Below are 19,952 nucleotides of genomic sequence, written 5' to 3' on the forward strand. Positions count from 1 at the left end.
AGGGGAGAGGGGGAATGTGACAGGCCCCACACGCAGAGGGCAGGAGCGGTGGTGATGGGGCCTTGCCCGGTGTGAGCAGGTGCACATGCAGAGCCTCTTCCCGAGGAGAAAGGTCCCCATCACTGCCCTGGGCAGAGGATGAAGGACAAAGGCCTCTCCCTGCCTCACAGATGAAAACCAGGGATGCGGAAAAGCTCCATTTGGGCATCTTTAAAAACAAACCAACCAACCATCACATGTCGGTGGCCAAAGGTGAGCAAAAATCCCCCGCAGAAATCTGTCCAGCTCGTGGAGGAGCAGCTCCTCGCATGGCTCAGCCGGGGTCAGGCGAGACGCCCATGTGTGTGACACACCACCCCCCCCCACCCCCCCACCCCCCCCACACACCCCCCCACACCCCCACCCCATCCCAGCACCGTAACCACACTCGCCTCCTTCCCTTGGCTGCCTCCAGCTGAAGCCCAGCGGCTCTGTTGACTTCCCCGCTTGCCTGTTGTGGCAAAAGGCTTGAAGACAAGTGAGAACAATGAAAGGGGTATTAATTTGAAGGAGAGCAGGGGAAAAAAGATGTTCTTTGTGGGTTTGGGTTTTTTTTTCGTGGTTGGTTTTTTTTTATTATTATTTTCCTGCTCATTTTGATCGGTGCCTTTTAAAAACAGCTTTGGCTGAAAGAACAGAAAGCGGAGTGCAGTTGCGGTGCGGGGAAGGTGTTACAACCACCTTCCGGGACGAGCACGGTTTGAACAAAGTAACGGCACTTCAAAAGGCTCCTGTGTTTCAGCCAAAGATTTTTTTTTTTTTTTTCCCTCCCAGAAGGTAAAACATTAAAAGGAAGTGGCTTTAAAAAAGAAAAAAGCAGCTGTATTTTTTGTGCACTGATTGCAAGACAACACAGATAAAAATATCCTTTGCTAAATGACTTTCAGCAGGGATTGTGGAATCAACACAACGTTTCTTGCTTTAAAAAAACCAAACTGAAACAAAACCACTCCCAAGAAAATCCAAGTCAGCCCCTGCCCGTTGTTTCCAACACGAAGCTGTATTGTGGAGAAAAACGTTGCCAAAGAGAAAGAAAATGATGTGACCTAGGGAGGGAGTTTCAGGGGCCTCTTGCTGCCCTGAAACATTGGTTGGGTGCGTTGGGTTTCTCCTCACCCCGAGGGTTGGCGGTAGCAGGGTTCCCCGCAGCGCCAACCTCCCTGCCTGTGCCTGTACCTCCAGAATAACCCCCCTCAACCACAGCAAGGTACAAAAGTCCCTGGGACCCCCCCCCCCCCCCCGCCCCGCAGGGCCCCACGGCGCCCAGCGCTCATTGACGTGCAAGGCAGCAGCAGGGATATGAGGGGAGACGTTTTCCACCGTGCGCTGGATCAGTTCTGGGACAGAAGACGCAGAGCAGGGCACGGCGCTGCTGCCAAAGGCGGGTCATCGTTTGGCAGCGCTCGTGCCTGTGACCAAAGCTTGTGCATATCAAGAGGCTCCATTAAGCGCCGGTGAGACTCGCGGGCACCTCCGTGCCCGCGGCAGGTCACGTCGCGTCACCACGGCCGCTCCTCGGGCACCGGCGGATGCGTTTAGCGTGAAGGGACAACCTGCAGCATCGTCCCAGGCGGTTTGACCCAGGGTGCAAGCAGGGAGGTGAGCAGGCCGTGGCATGGGGCAGCTTCGCTGAGTAATGGGCATTTGCTCGGTGTTGCAAGGGCCTGGGAGGGCTGCCGCAACATGAGGGAGCTGTAATTTGTCTTGGTTTTTGGTTTGTTTCTTTTTTTAATTTTGAATTTATCAGGTTTTTTTTAGTTTCCTGATTCACGTCCGTTACATTAATCGGAGACGTCGACAACCTGTAAGAGGCGCCTGCCCGGCCTCCCAGTGCTCTGCCCAAACCCCCAGCCCATGACACAACCCAACAGCAGACGCCTTTCAGCAGCATCAGCACCAGGGGGCTGGGGCAGGGGGTCCCTGGGGCTGGGGTGGGACGATGTGAGGCGGAAAGTCCCGCTGAGCGATCGGGAGATGGTTTAGTTGTTTGGGTTTTTTTGTTGTTGGGTTTGGTCCGTGTCCCCCCCCCAAGAGCCAAAGCTTTTACACCCCAGACCTAAGCAACACAACCGTACTGCTGGGCTTCCCGACCCGTGTGACACTGGTCACTGCAGAAGGTACGGCAGCCGCTGTCCCCTTCCCCTCGTAGCTGGCCGGTGCAAACCAATGCTGAGCTCATTGGAGTAGCCCGTCTTCTCATCCGCCGCTTGCTGCATCTGTACAATTTGGGGGAAATCAGGTAACACCAGGCTGCGATCCCATTAAAATAAGCGTTAGCACCGAGTCCAGCCCGATCTGGTTTTCCAAAAGGAGCAATCTGCATCCCAACTCCCTCCCCACAAGCTGGTTTCTGGATTTTTTTTTTTAAGCAGTTTCCCTGCAAAACTTGCCCCATCCCAGCCGGCGTCCGCCTTCCCTGCCCCCAAAGCACCGGGGCCGTTCGCCCAGGTCCGGGGGGCTGCAAGCAGTTGGTTTTTACAGCCCACAGGGGAACCGAAGGAGCAGGGGAAAGAAAAAAAATCACTGCAGCGACTAAGGGCAGGGCCGGCAGCGACAACCCCTTGTCCGGTCCGAAGCCCGCCAGCTGGAGAGCATGGGGGGAGCACGGCCAGACCTCCATCTGCTTTTATTTAGCGTAACGATAGGGAACATGGGTATCGAATAAAGCCCTCCCTTGGCTCAGCATAGCTCCGCGGAGCCACGGTCTGTGCCGAGGATTCCCACACCTGAATGGCTGTGGGCAAAGTGCTATTTTTCCTGAGCATCAAGGAGGAGGGAGGACGGAGGGAAGGTAAAGCCGTGGGTTCCTGCTCATCGATGGGAAGGTCCCTAAATTGCAGGCGACAGGGCCAAAGTCTTGTTTGAAACGGATCTCGGCAGCCTCGAGCGATGCCGCTCCATCGAAGGGCCACGAATGCATAGAATCATAGAGGTTGGAAAAGACCTCTAAGATCATCGAGTCCAACCGTCGACCCAACACCACCATGCCCACTAAACCATGTCCCTAAGTGCCTCATCTACTCATCTTTTAAATACCTCCAGGGATGGGGACGCAACCACGTCCCTGGGCAGCCTGGTCCAATTAACCACTCTTTCAGTGAAGACATTTTTCCTCACGTCCAATCTAAACCTCCCCTGGCACAACTGGAGGCCGTTTCCTCTCGTCCTATCGCTTGTTCCTTGGGAGAAGAGACCGACCCCCACCTCGCTACAACCTCCTTTCAGGGAGTTGTAGAGAGCGATGAGGTCTCCCCTCAGCCTCCTTTTCTCCAGGCTGAACAACCCCAGTTCCCTCAGCCGCTCCTCGTCAGACTTGTTCTCCAGACCCCTCACCAGCCTCGTTGCCCTTCTCTGGACACGCTCCAGCACCTCGACGTCCTTCTTGTAGTGAGGGGCCCAAAACTGAACACAGTATTCGAGGTGCGGCCTCACCAGTGCCGAGTACAGGGGCACGATCACTTCCCTACTCCTGCTGGCCACACCATTTCTGATACAGGCCAGGATGCCATTGGCCTTCTTGGCCGCCTGGGCACACTGCCGGCTCATGTTCAGCCGGCTGTCAACCAACACCCCCAGGTCCTTCTCTGCTGGGCAGCTTTCCAGCCACTCTTCCCCAAGCCTGTAGCGCTGCATGGGGTTGTTGTGGCCGAAGTGCAGGACCCGGCACTTGGCCTTGTTGAACCTCATACAGTTGGCCTGGGCCCATCGATCCAGCCTGTCCAGGTCCCTCTGCAGAGCCTTCCTACCCTCGAGCAGATCAACACTCCCGCCCAACTTGGTGTCGCCTGCAAACTGACTGAGGGTGCACTCGATCACCTCATCCAGATCATCAATAAAGATATTAAACAAGACCGGCCCCAGTACTGAGCCCTGGGGAACACCGCTCGTGACCAGCCGCCAACTGGATGTAACTCCATTCACCACAACTCTAAACCTTTTGGTGATACAAACCGGATTAACAAAGCGCAGACTTAACGGCTCTAAAGATGATGTTTATTTAGGTACTGCAGGCTGCATCGCATGTATAATACATTATTACAGTAATTTAGTATTGTACAGAAATAATTAAAAACTTTACAGCTCATTACAAAGTATCTTTGGATTTTAGCTCATTTAAAGTACACCGATCGACACGTAATACCACAGTGTAAATAGCCACTCTTTATATACAGACCCACTACATTTACAGAAATCAACAGAAAGACGAGCTGGAACAGGCTCTCCCAAGACACGGCGGACGTTAGCGGTGGTGAAAAAGCAAAACGTACGTCGGCTGCAATGAGCACGCTTGGGGCGCGTGGGGAGGAACGGCACTAGAGACAAGGATGTCTGAAGCGAGGCGGGAACGCGCCGATTCACACTCTGCCAGTTACTGCTCGGAGCGCGGCTCCCCTGTCGGCTTCAAAATCAGTTTGGCAGGGGAAAGCGAGGGGGAGAGCAGCTGCCTTCTCCTGCCGAACAAAAGCACCGCTCCTACTGAGCGGGTAAGGCCGGTGAAGGGGAAATGTCTTTAACGCGTCCCTACCGCTCTGCGCCCCCTCGCTGGGTTTAAGGAGCCCCAGGCCACGTCCCTGTTCTCTCCGCCGCAGCATTCGGACGCCAGAGCCAGGACAAGGCTTAGCCAGGCTGGGCCAGGAGGCTCTGCCGCCAGTTGAACCCAGCCTAGCCGGGGGCTCATGGGCAGAGAGCAGCGGCCGAGCCTTTCTCGGGGGTGAAAAATATGATGGTGGTTTAGGAGGAGGGCGGAGAGAGCAGAAACCGAAGCAAAGATAAAGGAGATAAAGGAACAAGACACTTATTTGTGACCCCAGCTCAAGAGTATTTTGTAGTGTGACCAGTCTGCACCTTTACTTACTAGGGAGGATCTCCCTTTCCTAAAAGCTAGGCAGCCTCGAGGCCGGCGTGAAACCCAGCCCCTCGCTGCGTTAGCTGCTGACCCAGGGATAAGGCACTGCGAAAACTGAACCTGTGCAAAGAACCAGCAGTACCAGCGTAAGGACAACACAAGCATCGACACAGAAAAGACTCTTCAACAGCTCCGTTACCGTACACAGGTCTGTACAACACCCAAGCTCGTTTCGTGCAGGTTTTCACGACCGACAGGTAGGAACGAGGGGGGTTTCTTGGTTCGTAGGAGAGCAAAGAGGCGTTGAACATCCCGCCTCGCGGGCAGCAGCGGGGAGCTTCCATCTCAACCACTGACAAAACTCTCTTCTTAAGGACTCGGGCAGCATTACCACGCAGAACTTGTTTCTATGAGTTTTCCTCAACTAAACTACATCATTAAACAGGGAAGAGCCAAGGCCCTCGAACTGAAAAGGTATCATTTTGGACACAGAGATCAAAACACCACGAGCGCTGAACGTAACACAGGAAAAAGCCTTGGCTTGGTTTGAGAAAACCCAAAAAAGTCCCTCCAAAAAAATACCATCCCCTTGGCTGACTCGGAGCAAACGACACCACGCTTCAAAAGCCCGCAGCCCGTGCGGAGGAAGGGACCCGCAGAGCTGCGGACACGGGTTCGGACCCTTACGTTTCCTACGAACCAACGCAATTTTCTACGCCCAGAATCCGAGATCCATCCACGGTTCAGGGATCCAGAAAGCAAGCTTGCACCACCGAGCAGACACAGGAGACGAGACACTCGCTACAAATTACAGTTCCTGCATTAAATATTCTTCTTCCCTGTATAAAGTGCATGAAAGTCTTGGAAAATATGCATAGCTATTAACGCGCCAGCCTCAGCTGCTGAGCAGTTCCAGTAAGAGCACCTCCTCCTTTATGCTGAGCGTAGTTTTTCTAATGTTATCAATTAAAAAAAAAAGCATACGTTACCTTCAGTATGGTTTTAAACTGTTTTCTGGTTAGTTGGCTTAGCTGGTGCAGAGTAACAGATGGCTTTGAGTAGAGGGATGTGCACTCACTGTGCCCAAATCTTGGAAAATATCTTTAGAAGGAACCTCACGTGCTCAGGAAAGCTGGGGTGAGCAGGAGGGAGTCAGAGAAGTCCTCTGAGAGCGTCCTCACGGCCGGATTGGATTTGTTTGGCTTTCTGGAGCTTGCGCCGCATCGGGGTGAGTCAGTCAGGGTGGCTTCATTTTTGGGGCGGGTGTCAGGGCGGGATTTGAGGAGAGGTTTAGTTTCAAAAGTCAAACGAGACAATAAAAACCGAGAGAGCTACGAGTAAAATCCTCCCTCCACCAAAGTCAACCAGGCGCTCTGTCAGCAGAGCCACTTCGTCACGCTAATCGTCCACTGACGTTTGAAAACATACCAGCCGTATTTAAGACATTTGCTTCCAGGTCAAGTTATCCGAGAGGAGGCAGCAAGTATGTTCCGTTCAAACCGCGATTCACACCCCTCTAAATACGCACAGCACGGTTTTGTAACACGACCGAGGGCGGGTGGGAGAGGAAATCCACCCCGTATCGGCCGGTTGCAGCCTCCGACCACGTGCTCCAGACGTGCAAACACTGAAATACGTCCTCACGCGGTCAGAGCTGTAGTACAAACACGGCCAGAGGAATTTATAGTGGCATAAACAGTGAACTATTAACCCAGCTACCTTCTGCTTGACCCTTTCGCTCCTGCGACTTGGATACCTTTACATTGGCCCCGGAGAACTCCGGTCTTCAGAGACAGCGGTGGAAGAAAAGAGGCTTCCAAAAGGAGCTGGACAGGTTCTTCCCTTCGTATCTCCCCCAAGGGGGCCACCTAGCAAACATCGAGAAGTTTTAAAGACATCCCTAAATCCAGTAAATGAAATGCTGAGACTAAATAACAAACCCCAACTGTCAGTTAGGGGGCTGTTTCACATTAGCTGACTTTCTGCAGCACGTCAGAACAAAGTGCAATTAGAAAAACGGTACAGATGGATTTTAGAAAACTTACAAGGCAGCATAAGATGCATCGTATTAACTAGCGGGCGGTCTTTCATCAGTAAGACTCGTCACACCCCAAAACGAAACGTCGTTTTGTTGCATGAGTCAAGTCCATAAAAACAGTTGCAACTTTAAAACCCAGGATTTTAGCGTCTGAATTATTCATGATTAAATTTCTCCCATCGTCTTGGCTTGAACGGACAGGAGCTTCGTGCAAAGGAAAAGGAGGAAAAACTGTACACTAAAAATATCTTTAAAAGCTGGTCTGTACATTTTATATTAAGATTTCTTTATGAAAATTTAGGAAACACTGAAACTAGGTACACGAAGCTGAAAGGATACACGAATCCCTGGCAGTACTATGCATGCTGCACTGTAACCCATCCCACTTATTTCTGCTACAGATTAGTTTCTATTTTAATTTTATTCCTTCTGCATAAATGATATTAATTACAGTAAATCAGCATAATTATCTCCTTCGCTAAGCATCCCTATCTCCTTTGATGACAATGTATCTTTCCCTTGGACCTCTGAACCAGACGGGTAAGGCACTTAGATACCCACGTGCAGCACGGGCGGTGACTAGACACATATTAAAGTTTCATCATTGATTTAGCATCCTAAATATTCCCCACGTAGATAAAACGTCTATTGCTCAAGCTGTCCAATCCCCCCGTAATGACTAAACAAGATAGAAACAGCTCAGAATACGAGAGTCTGTGGCCCTTCTTGATTTGTTAGAAAATGAGCGTATGTACGTAGATACCTGCACACGTAAATATACACACATGTACAGCAACGTGTAATTTGTGCCACAGGCAGTTAAAAACTAGCAAGGGTTACCAAAAATAAAATCAAGTTTTATAAAAGCCAGCCCAAACCTCCCCCTTTCAAGAGAGATTTGTTTTGGGGACGACTCTTCAGCTGTTCAGCCGGGTTTGCTTTCGCGTGCCGCTGGGACGGTTTAGCTGGCGAGGGAGGCACCTCCTCTTTGGATCGACGCTCGGTATGGTGCTAGTAGAGCTCCTCTGTGCAACGTCGGGCGGTGGATGATTGTAAAGCGCAAACATTTCATATTTTAAAATAATAAATAAAAATAAATAGACTGGATTAATCTCGTTACAAGGGCAGCGGCCCTCTGCTTTGCATAGTGTCTCCAAAGGCTGGGTGGGAACATCGAAGCACTTAAGTGCTGATATCTCTGCAAAAATCCTCCTGGCCCAAAGGACAGAACCAACGAGAAGAAGGTCCTGCCACTTTGGGGCAAGGGAGAGAGGGGATCCTGTCATGGTGAGAGCACGCGTTAAACAGATTACAGACAGCAAATTCGCTCAACTCCCCTCTTTCCTAAAAAGAAGGGATCAAAAATATTACAGAGCGGGTCATGGGCCTTCTCCCGTTCCCAACAAATCAGCTAGAAAGATTGTGCTGATTTCCACAGAAGGAGAGAGGGACAACAGGACAGGAATCAAAACAGGCACCGGTCCCAGGTCACAAAACCAAAGAGCTGTTGCTTTTTTAAATGAAGGGGTTTGGGGGGTTCTTTATTTCCAAATAAAGTTTTGTGTCCGCTTCTCCGCCTGTCTGGAATTGTTATAACCTTGCCCTTTCACCATGTGTTATGTGATACGGACACAGCTCTTACGGAATTAGAAAAGAACTGTTATTTTGGGGAGGTTTTTTTTTTTTAAAATTGCCAGTTACACCGAGAGAAGCACTGGTGCCTGGGTAGTATTTTGTAGCTATTGGAAAGCCATGCCGTAATTTGAGCAATTTACGCATCTCTTCCTTCTGTGAAAGGTGGAAGAGAGCAGAGCTTACACCCACCCACCGCCACGAGCTTTCACCGGCTGCCATCAGTCATACCCTGAAGCGTCGCAATTTGTAACAGGAAACGAAGGGCGTAGATCCAGCACCGTGACAAGGCAAAGAATTAACATGTCAATCACCCAAAGCAGAGAAAAAACCCTTCATTAGTGTTTGCCAGAAACTAGAAGTTCACATGGTTGGTTTAGCTTCCCAAAGCTAGAAGACCTGCTCCCCTGGCTGCGTTGCACGGTGTTTGCTGCGCTGGGTAGGGCTGTCTCAGTTTGCCCAGGATTTCCTGTTCTCCGCATTTTTCTGGCTCTTCTCTGGTCGCAGCGTGGATCCTCCTTCTGATTTCGCCAGGGCTGTGAGCGAAGCCAGGTTGGAGGCTGACCCGGAGAAGCTGCCACTCTTCCTGTTCTCAGCGGCGGCTCCTCCTTGCAACCTCAATCCGGTGCTCCGCCGTCTCGCTGGTCCCGTGGCCTTTTTAACTCTGCCTGGTTTCACAAGCAATCCGTAGCCTGGGTTGCATCTGAAATACTGCTTCCCTCCAATCGAGCCATCATTCTTACCTTTGACGAGAAGAGAAAGAAAGATGATAGACAAAATGGCTTTTATTGTGTACATATGGCGTGCTACTAGGAGGACACTGGAAGAAGAAAGCAAGAAGAAAATGCTGAGATGGAAAATGACTGTGAAGGTAAACACCCAGGAGGAGAGCGCACTATGGGCACTAGGGAACAAGGCTGGTACGAGAGCAAACAAATCCGAAGATCGATACACTTATTGATATAAAGACAAGTCTTCCAGCTACCAGAGGAGTAGAGAAGTGGGAGTAGCCTTCCCTCAGGAGTGAAGATAAAAAAACCCCATCAGCTGGTTTTCTATCTGCACTTGACATAAGATTAGAGGAAGCAGCTGCCTGCAACAGCAGAAGGCTGGACTTGATTCAGGTGGCTCCTAGCTGCAGGCTGGTGCTCCAGTGACACCAGCACGCTTCACTGCCGAACACCAGCAAAGCCACTGCACGGAGACAGTTACTCTGAATGGGACACTCCACCTTATTCTTCCTCCCCGCTTGCTATTCAGGGGAATTCTTTAATTTCACCAAAGAGCGTTAAATAATCAGTTCAGCAATAGATGCATCAGCAAACTATCAGGAAGGAAGGAAAAAAGACATTTAAAAGAGCTTTTGGTTTTCTGAGTTGATGAGTGTCTGAAGTTGAGAAGAGTTACTGTTTCCATGTCATAAAACCTCCACAGAACAGAAAGAATAATTTCTTTACGCTGATGCTGTTGAGATCTATTTCTCCCTTTAGATCATTTAAAGTTCTCACGATCGCTGTTCTGGGTACCGCAACAGAGACTGCTCCCATCTGTAAAGGGAACGTGAAAAGATACAACAGCTCTTTAAATGACATAAAGGTCACCCCTTTTGTTTTACGGGTGTTTCCTTCTCTCTACCACCATTACCACGTTGGGTCCGATACACCCTCACGTGGCCAAGGACTTGGACTTCTATCCCTGTTTGTAGTGTGACAAAGATACAAGTTTGTGACCGTATTTCCCAAGTGAAGCTCCAGATGTGCTAGTAACCAGTTATGCTCCAACAAATCAGGGACTTAATCATTGTGGAAACAGAAGGGGGAAAAAAATATCTAGCAACATCAGCAGTTGAGTCCTCGACAGACCAAAAATCTCGTAGCTGTTCGACTCTTCCACGAACAGCAAAGCTGATGTTTACCAGGTATGTGCAAACAGCTTAACAGAATTAGCACTGTGGACCAGAGTAGCCAGACAGGGAGGGAAGGTGACTTTCCAAAATGGAAATGAATCTGTAACTATATATTTTTATTTTTTTTTAAATAAGGTATGAATTCAGGACTGAGAATCGGGTCTACAACTTTCAAAGGGATTAGAGCTACAGTTTGCTTTCCGGGATGGCAAGCTCCAGAGAGTTTTCTGAAACCAGCTGAAAACACACCATCCAGTTCAGCTTTTATGAGCACACCATGCGCAGGGAAGATAACTGCTCATTTAATGGGAGTTCTGGATCCTTGACACCGTATTTATCTTGGTGAACGGCTCCGATCCCAGGGAAGCGTGCAGCAGAGACGAGCACGGGCAACTCCCTGGGACGTGCTGATTCACCAAACAGAGCCTGCACTGCAGACTTGGAATGCTACAGCTTGGTTAAAAGGATTTAAATAAGGAGCTTTACGTGCCCTTGGTAAACCAAACCCTCTTACTATCAAAGGCAGTGGCAGACAAGTGGTACTGCTTGTCTCTTGAATTTTCCACTAGCGCGCCCTGCCTTCCCCCAATCCTGCCTACTCTTGGAGAAAACAAGTGCCATGAAAGTGGACGCGAACCTGCAGAGGAAGGGAGTTATGAAGCCTGGGGCTCCAGCAGAGAACAAATGCCAGCCGTCATCTCTCTTTCATCTCCCTCACTTTAAAGGGCCTGTGCTGAAGTCAGTGTTTTTCTGTGTCATGCTACAACGGCACATATGAACAGAGCCTCCCCAGGAACAGCACCCTAGTTTCCAAAAAGTATGTATTAGAGCCTAAATTCTGGGAAGTCTACAGTTGTACAGGTAAGAGTCAGACAGGAATGACAAATGAGAAGCTGAAAGAAACCTTAAATCATCTGTACATCCGGGTGGTCGATGTATGATTATTTCCTACTGGTTTTCATATACATAGGTATACACACACAAACAGTCTTGTAATTTTACAGCTTATTTTAAAACAGCTTGTGAGAGACTAGGTAACCTGTCAGGAGACTTTGCATCTTACTTAGCCTAAATGTTCCTTTGCTCATTTGAACCCCACAATTCCTGTTGCGCTTTGGACACTCTTCTCCTCAGAGCAGAAGTCCAGAAGAGAACTCTTTAGACACAAGGTGCATCTCCTACAACTACATACTACATACTTACCGAGCTGCATTGTAAAAGCAATCCTGATTCCTACCTCCATTGTAAGAAGCCAATGAAATAACTGAAAAGGGACACAATTCAGTCAGAGGTCAGTGAGACTAGGTTTACAAAGGCAGACTGGAAAAAGTTCACAGCGGGGAAAGATCTTTTATATTTCCCTTCTCAAAATGCACCCAATGCTAATGACCCCCCCCCCCATCAAAAAGTAGCATTAAAATGAACACTGCAAACTCTGACATGCTGTCTGCTTTACACCCGGTCTAGATCATATTTTACCTGAAGGTAAATCCAGTTCGACACCAACCCATGTTCCCTCTTGAAAGTCTGTGGGCCCAATATATCTAACGGTGCCCGTCTTATTTGTGCCAACTGTGACATATTCTCCCTCTTTCAGCCACTCGGGAATTTCATTGGCATCTTCGGAGTCAGAAGTCTCCTCCAGTTTTTCTTCTGCCGCGTCTGATCCATCATGGTTCAGTCCACGGGCAGCAGACGTGCTCTTTTCTCCTTGCTGCTCTTCTGTGTTTAGTGAACATGTGGGATCTGTCCCCAGCATGCTTGTAAAGGACTTCAGCTCTGACGTCTTGACTTTCTGGATTTTGAAGGGGGAGGCTGCAATGCCGGGCTGGGACAATTGGTCAGGATGAATCCGTGGTTTGGGAAACCCCACTTCTGAAGACCCAGAAGCCATTTCTTTTTTCCTAGCGTGTCCTGCTGACTCCATCGATTGTTTGGATAACAACTCCTTCTTTGGAGTGGAGGTAGAAAGAAAGGTTTTTGCATCAGTGGCTACAGAGGCATCATTTGCCTGCTCGCTTTGAGTCACAGGAGATGCGCAAGATTTTGATTTCAAAGCATCATTTCCATTCACTTCACTGCTGTCTTTAGGTCTTGTGTGAGCACTTTGAAGGCTGAAGGCGGGTAGACTCTCTCTCTTAGTACTGAGACAGCTTTCTGAAGAACCGTCCGAGTGCCCTGGCACGTCAGAAGAAGAGACCTGAGCCACAGCGGGAGCTGGGAAGTCACTCACTGCAGGCATTTGACCCCCTGGCTGAGCCACAGCATCAATTCCTGCTGCAAGGGCTTCAGAGAGGGTGGCTGTCGAGACACTATGAGAAAAGTACCCGCTGGAGGCTTCACTCAGAGGACTTGGAGGTCCTTCCTGGGAGTCCTGCACCTGGATGTCTCCCATGGGCTGCTGCAGAGGCACTTTGGGTGTCTTTTCCGGACTCTTGTCCGCCTCAGACGTCTGCACTGCAGTTTCGAATGGCTGTTTCCCTACTTCCTCTTGGTTAATCTGAAACAGAAGAGGATAGGGACCATGGAGCTCTGTATCCAAAATATCTGGGCTAAAAGGACAGATACAAGGCCTCTGGGAAGTACTAAGGCCTCCAGCTTATCTAAATCCCTGTGTAGCTGCAATCTCCAAGAGGTGCGAGCTGATCTGAAGTCAGCTTCGCAAACCTGGTAGGATTGTCAGCTCATTTCTTCCATTAATAAGAAAAGTGTCGACTAAAAGAAATACGTTCCCCAATATTTACTGAAAAATTATTTATATTACAGGAATGGTCATTTGCTGTTTGAATAGCAGGATTTATATGAAATGTGAAACAGCCATGATCTATAAGTCTCTCACAGTTATTTGGCTTAACTCTCAGGATTGATAAATCATGTCTCTCCAACTAAACTGTCATTTATGTCCCCGTTTCCAAAAGCCATTCCCACCTCAATGCCGCCAGCACCACACACTTTCAGAGTATGAAATTAACTGCACCTCGTGAGATTAACAGCCCATTTTAGTGATGTATTTCTTGGCTGTAAAGTTTACTAAATCTGATAGATCAATATCTTTTGCCACCACATGTACTCTAAAAGATTAGGATGTCTCTAAATCTCTTTGGGAGGGAGGGAAGAGGCTTCTAATATGAAGGGGAAAAAAAAAAAGTGGTTGGAGGACAGCAGATTTGTACATATCCTATCTTAAGTCTCAGGTGTACATTTTTGTTTACTGTTCAAATTTTGTTTTTTATCCCATCTAGTGGCAACATGTCCAAAACTACAGGATTTTCACCTATTCTGAAGTGCCTTTTCCACTGGAAACATAAGTGGCATTTGAAGAAAGAGGGATTTGATTGAACTACAGGAATTTCAGAACCAAAGGCTAGCTTGGTATTGCTACATGAAATGTAATACAAAAAAGTTTTTTGAAATATTCCTGTGGATTAAAGACATATTTTTAGCTTTTCTATGGAGAGGGTGGTGTACACGTGGACTCTGGAGCTCCGCTCTTTCTTTGGGCTTTCCCTTTTAAGCATTCAGATAACACACATTTTGCTAAGACAATAAAAGCACAGTGGGAGAAAGCTGATTTGCTATTCATAAGACTGAAGTTCAGCAGAACTGTGGGAGATCATAGGGTCTATTTTCTCTCCAGCTTAGCAAGAGCCTTTTTTTCACACCGATATCATGAATTGGCTTGAAATGTAAAATTGAGAATTAAGCTCAACACTCAGAATAACAGACACGTTCTGTTTATAGGAAGTGTCAGAGCCTAGCAATTTGCCTTTTAAAGCGGCAAAACAGCTAAATTTTAGCTAGTTAAGCAGTCATATGATTAACCAGGCTTTCAAATATGAAAGTGTAACCAGCGATAAAGGGAGATTTTACCAAGACCTAAGAAAACACAGCAACACACACTGCATTTAATTGTCTCACAGTGAAGCAACAGTACAAGTGCAACAGGTTTTAAGGAGCTATCCCAGCAGCTGCTTTTGCCACCTCCGGTTTCCAGGCATGTGAATATGCAAACCGTATCATCACATCCTGGGATGTGCTTACCTGTTTCACCCTTGCAGCGCTGGCATCAATACTGGCAGACTGAACCATAATTCGTGGGACAGCCTGCAGGAATGAAAAAAAAAAAAAAAACCAAAAACCAGAGCATCGTTCACTTAAAGGATTAAATATTGTCAAATTGGTAAACATTAAAACTTACATCTGAAATTTTGGAATCGCAAACAAACCGTTGTCACGAAGGGATGGAGCATTGCTATTTTATTGCATTCTGACAACGTACTCCGAAGGGGAAAACACCTTAACCAAGGCACCCCGGAATTTTAACACATAAGCAGCCACAAAGTACAATTTCACAGTGTACAACGTTTTCTTTTAATGCAGTCAAAGACAGACCACTGAGCAACCAGACGACGAAGAGGTCTGAGGTCGCGCTGGTCTGGCTAGTGAAAACCTCAGCTTCAGTCCCTCTCCCAAACTCTTTCTCCATCTCCAGTATCTTAATGCACTTTAGCTTTTGGCACTGTTTGCTTTAACTCAAGGAGAAAGCCAGAAACAAGATCTGTGCATCTTCTTTTCAAAGAGGGCATCACCACTGCCTGCTAGAGTGAAGACTACACCTGCCATTTGCTAATCACAATATACCGGTCCCGTGTCAGAAGGACCACTTCGCAGTTTCATAGAATCATAGAATCATTGAGGTTGGAAAAGACCTCTAAGATCATCGAGTCCAACCGTCGACCCAACACCACCATGCCCACTAAACCATGTCCCTAAGTGCCTCATCTACACGTCTTTTATACCTCCAGGGATGGTGATTCAACCACTTCCCTGGGCAGCCTGGTCCAACGTTTAACCACTCTTTCAGTAAAGACGTTTTTCCTCACGTCCCCTGGCGCAACTTGAGGCCGTTTCCTCTCGTCCTCTCATCCTATCGCTGTTTCAACAGTATTTTTCTCTTTTATAGCACAGGGTTTGATATGAAGGCTTTGACAATAGATGTCCCTCGCTTGCTCTGTATTCAGGTTTTTATTTTCAATATTTGAAATAATCACTCTCCTAAGACTGTAACAGCAAATTGTGACACTTGACTATAAATCTTAGGTTAAGCTGTCAGCTTGGGCTGTCATGCACTGTTGACACAGGAGTGTTGACCAGTTCAATGGAGAACCTTGGGAAAGGGAAGCATGAAGAAAAGGAGAGCGCAGAAAAAGGCAGAAACAACTCTCTTTAGCTCTGTTAAATAACGTACTGCAAGTGCAGGTTCATACTTCCAGGGAAAGAGCTCTTTAAGGGTGACATATTATACAATTTGGGAGCAGTCTGCTTTTTTTGCCTTTTTTTTTTTCTCCAAGGGACTTGAGAACTCCTTCTGTAGCAATATGCAGACAGCGCTCATCTCCGAGACAGCTATTTCCAGAATTCAACAATCTGTTTAAAGAACAGAAACTTTCCAGCTGAAGAGTAAGGTACTCTTCTCTTGCATCCTTTCTAAGTACAGTAAAGCAGGAATATGACCAATCCTGTCCCGAAAAGAAATAAACATGGGGGAAAGGAACAGCTATTATTTATACAGAGATTGCCAGGCATTAAATAAAAACACGGTTGTTCAAGGTAAAAAATAAAAAGACAAAAAAGACGGACAAAAACTCCAACAGGTTCACAGTGGATCAAAATAATTTTTTTTAAGACATTAAAACTTCAGTTCAATAAAAGAAAGCAGGAGAGGAGGGGTTTGCTTGTCATTAAACCTGCTAATTGAAAGTACACCACTGAAGTGGGGTTCAGAGCAAACTGGCTCTATTTCGGGTGCACAAGGTATTAGCATTTTGAGATCCTTACTAGGACATGCACTGGGGCTCCAGGAAGCAGATGGCGACCCGAATCAGAACAAATCAACGAAGCCTAAAAATAAACACAGCTTTAGGGCTCGTGATCCAGTGGTTTTCAGACACCTCGTACTCCAGAATTTCAGCTTCCTTTGGAATAAAGCAGCAATCTTCTAAGACAAAAGTATTAACCTGAAAACAACCGTAGTACTGACTTGCAACCGAGTCCAGAGATAGCTTAGAGCAATGAGGTGCGTGAGTACTCTGACTCGTCCTGAAGTATTAACTCAGACATGCAAGGATAACTTGATTGTCATAACAGCCAAGTGTTTCGCTTTAACAAAGACTAGAGAGGAGAGGGATTAACTTTCTTATGAGAAAACCCTGCAAATTTTAGGTTTAATAGAAGCTTATCACGGTGTTAAAGGGAGCAGAGTATTTGGCAGAACACTTATTCTCTCCTCTTCAACCATCTATGAACCATGGGTTGGTCCACCTTGGGAGTGCAAAGCCAAGCTATTAAATATCACCTTTTAATGAAAAAAATATCTGCAGTCACAAGGCATTAGGGCTAATCCCTAGGCAGGCACTTACATCCCTAGGCATAGCACTTTAAACCTTTTGCAGAGGTGCAGCTGAACCTCAGTGAGAAGCCAAGGCTCTTGAATTCAAATTATCCTAGTTAAATATCTCCATGGTCCAGTGCTAAAAGCACTGCATTTTGGCATCTCAGAAAGGTCGCGAAAAGGAAAAACACTGTCCTTGTTGCTTCCACACTGCTGTTGTGATCTGATATAGCTGGGGAAACAGCCTTTTTCAGCAGACCTTCTATCAGGAGCTAAAGCCAGCTCCAGGCTCTCACGCTGGCACCGCAACACAACTTGATCTTTTTGCCCCATTTTCTCCCAGTATACGTGCCATCTCTGGGAAGTGCTCTGAGGTCTAGCATTATTATCCAGAGATAAGCACTCAGAATTGGAATAAGAAAAAGTATTTAAAGATATTTCTCAGTTCCTTTGATTTCCTTTTCTCCCTTTAAAACAAATAAACGGAGGAAAGCATTTGTTTGGGTTTTTTATCTCTCAAAAACCTTCAGTCTTACAGCCTGTAAATCCATGAAACATAAAAATCCAGTTGATATCAAATAGCAAAAGAAAGAAAACCGTTACACTTTAATCATTCCTCATCAAGTTCTCCCCCTGAAAGGATGACAAATCTCAAAACTACAATAACTTTGCCAAGCAATGTTTAGAAAAACATGGAGAAAAAAGCAATTATGAGAAGTGGCACTTGCCCAACTTTAGCGTTGACAAGAAACAGATGGGCAGAAACACCCTCACTGGGGCAGCAAGGGTACTAAAACAAATCTTTGTTATGAAATGTAGTCAAGTTACTTGGGGGGGGAGATACTGAAAACAATGTGCTTGACTATCTCTGAAGACATTTACTGGATGAAAAATATTTCTGAATCGAGAGCCAAATTCTGTCATTAAACGTTTGTAGATAGCGACTGCTAAACCAGACACATATATTTACCCAATGGCAAAACATGACCCTTTTACAGTGATAATTTTTGGCACAATTTCTTCAAGCAAGCTGACAAAATATGAAGTAAGAGAGAACACGAAAGCAATTAACTTTAAAGCATCTTTGAATCTTTGTAGAACAAAAATTGTCATTTTCTTAAGAGCTGCTACTCTGTGCAGTGAGTTTATAAGGATTTCTAAGAGTGTGTATGTTCTGGTCAGACGAGAGGTCAGTTTGCACATACTTTGAGGTGACCAAAAGCCACGTAGTTACTAGTGATTAGCGTAATCTGGAGACCAACCTGGTATGTTGGTGAGCTTGACCAGGAAAAGCAAGTGTGTATCTCACTGCACTTACAGAGGCACCAAAATTAATCCTAAATGAACTCTTTTTCGTACCGTATATTACATATATATAATGGCAACCTCTTCTATGAGCTCAGAAAAACACATTTGGTATTTCTATGTCATTAAACATTTTGTAAAACACCTCTGACCATGGTGACTGATGACTTCAGTACAAAGCCTTTTGACTTCATGTCACTGGATGAAAATCCTTCAATGTTAACACCCAATATGCAGCAAGTTCAGTGGCAGTTAACAGACCAGACTGGGCCAGCGCGTACAAGAATTATCCTCCAAGCTCCAGAAATGGTCTAGCCAAGGTTATAGCTGATGCAATCCTAAAAAGGCATTATCAGAAAACTTCCACTGCGCTTGTCTATGCTTTACCATCCACAGATTGGAGTGACTGAGCTCAAGGACTGTCACACTGACAGTATTATGTTCACATCACCATTTAAAAGCAGCTATTGGAAACTTCTGCAGCAGGGCATAACAGTTGCTTCATTAAATATAGATTTACATCAGTTTTGAGCACTCGGGATAAAATACTTTCACAAGACATACACAGCAATGCAGTAAGAATTCTGAATCCCCTAGGACGTAGCCAAAAAAGTTGAATCCATTTTAAAAAGGTCCCCCCCAACAATATTCCTCTCTGCCCTCCATTTTAAAATCATTTTGAAGTCATTAATCATTCAAATATAACATCTCCTGAATTCCAAAAGGAGATCTGAAACCCAGTACAAGTTAGTTTGTTGGTTTTTTGGTGTGTGTTTGTTTTCTTCTCTGAAGACACTGTGCATTTAAATATTAACCCAAACAAAACCCTCTTATTCCACCTTCCATATGTGGAACATTTCAGCCTGTAACCATACTTTTGAATTCCACATTTCTAATATACTTTACGCAAAATTAACCATACCGTTTTCTATGCAGTTAAATTACTTCACTCCTAGGTCCAAGCAGATTAAAAGGGTAATTCATAACCATTTTCAAGTTAGTTCATAAAGAAGTTTCAGTGGTTTGCTCTAAGAACTTTAAAAGCCAGTTTTCCATACTCATTCTCATTAAAAACTATTTGTATGATGATGATAGCGAAAACTGAACTCAGAAAGAAATCAAAACACTAACAACTCAGTCCCAAGAACTAGACACATATGAGCTCAGCTGGCCACAGAGGATCTGTTGAGCTATGCTGATTATAGCATCCAAATGATTCTTTATTTGAAACTCTGAAAAAAAGCCTTTGAGATTTTAAAAAAGGTTCTCCGAGGCCACAATATTTACATTTGATTAAGGAATGTCAGTTCTAGCAATTATACTATGCATCACGCACATCCATGAAACTTATTTTTTAATGCACTGCCAGAAAAAAGCTTTTGTCTATTCAGATAGCTTTTCATTAACTGCATTTCATTATTTTTTAAGATTAATTACTACGTCTGCATCAGAAGGTGAAAGAGAAAAAACTGAAAGCTGCCCTCTCCATGTGTCACATGTCTGCATTTCCGTACCACAAAATAAAAATGAGTTACATTAGCATACGGAAATTCAAATAGTTTCTTATTTTTTTAACATAGCTGTGACTCAAGATCTCTCATTTAAGCCATGTGCTAACAAAAAGACATCTGAGCATCCAACAAGGTTCTCGAGTATGAAGGTGACCAAAATCCACTTACCAAATGCACATTGGTCAGAGGAATGTGCTTCCGCCACAGCAATGTCAAAAAACAGAAACTGAAATTTAATATGTACATTTTTAATATCAGCACCCAATGATGCCCTAAAATGTAAT

The 19,952-nt window shown here is 46.1% G+C and overlaps 1 protein-coding gene across 3 annotated transcripts in view; it reads right to left on the reverse strand.

The window, feature by feature from the left end:
* Window positions 1–4,010: 4,010 nt before the first annotated feature.
* Window positions 4,011–19,952, reverse strand: part of KIF13B (kinesin family member 13B) — a 133,992-nt gene continuing 118,050 nt past the window's right edge. For all 3 annotated transcript variants that reach the window (XM_076332574.1, XM_076332573.1, XM_076332572.1), the window contains 3 exons: window positions 14,503–14,565; window positions 11,941–12,961; window positions 4,011–9,298 (listed from right to left, as the gene is read on the reverse strand). In XM_076332574.1, coding sequence (XP_076188689.1) covers window positions 9,006–9,298; window positions 11,941–12,961; window positions 14,503–14,565 — 1,377 coding nt within the window. In that variant the 3' untranslated portion in view covers window positions 4,011–9,005. The remainder of the gene's footprint in view (window positions 9,299–11,940; window positions 12,962–14,502; window positions 14,566–19,952) is intronic.

This window comes from Aptenodytes patagonicus, chromosome 3 (genome assembly GCF_965638725.1).
Source record: "Aptenodytes patagonicus chromosome 3, bAptPat1.pri.cur, whole genome shotgun sequence".
Classification (NCBI taxonomy): domain Eukaryota; kingdom Metazoa; phylum Chordata; class Aves; order Sphenisciformes; family Spheniscidae; genus Aptenodytes; species Aptenodytes patagonicus.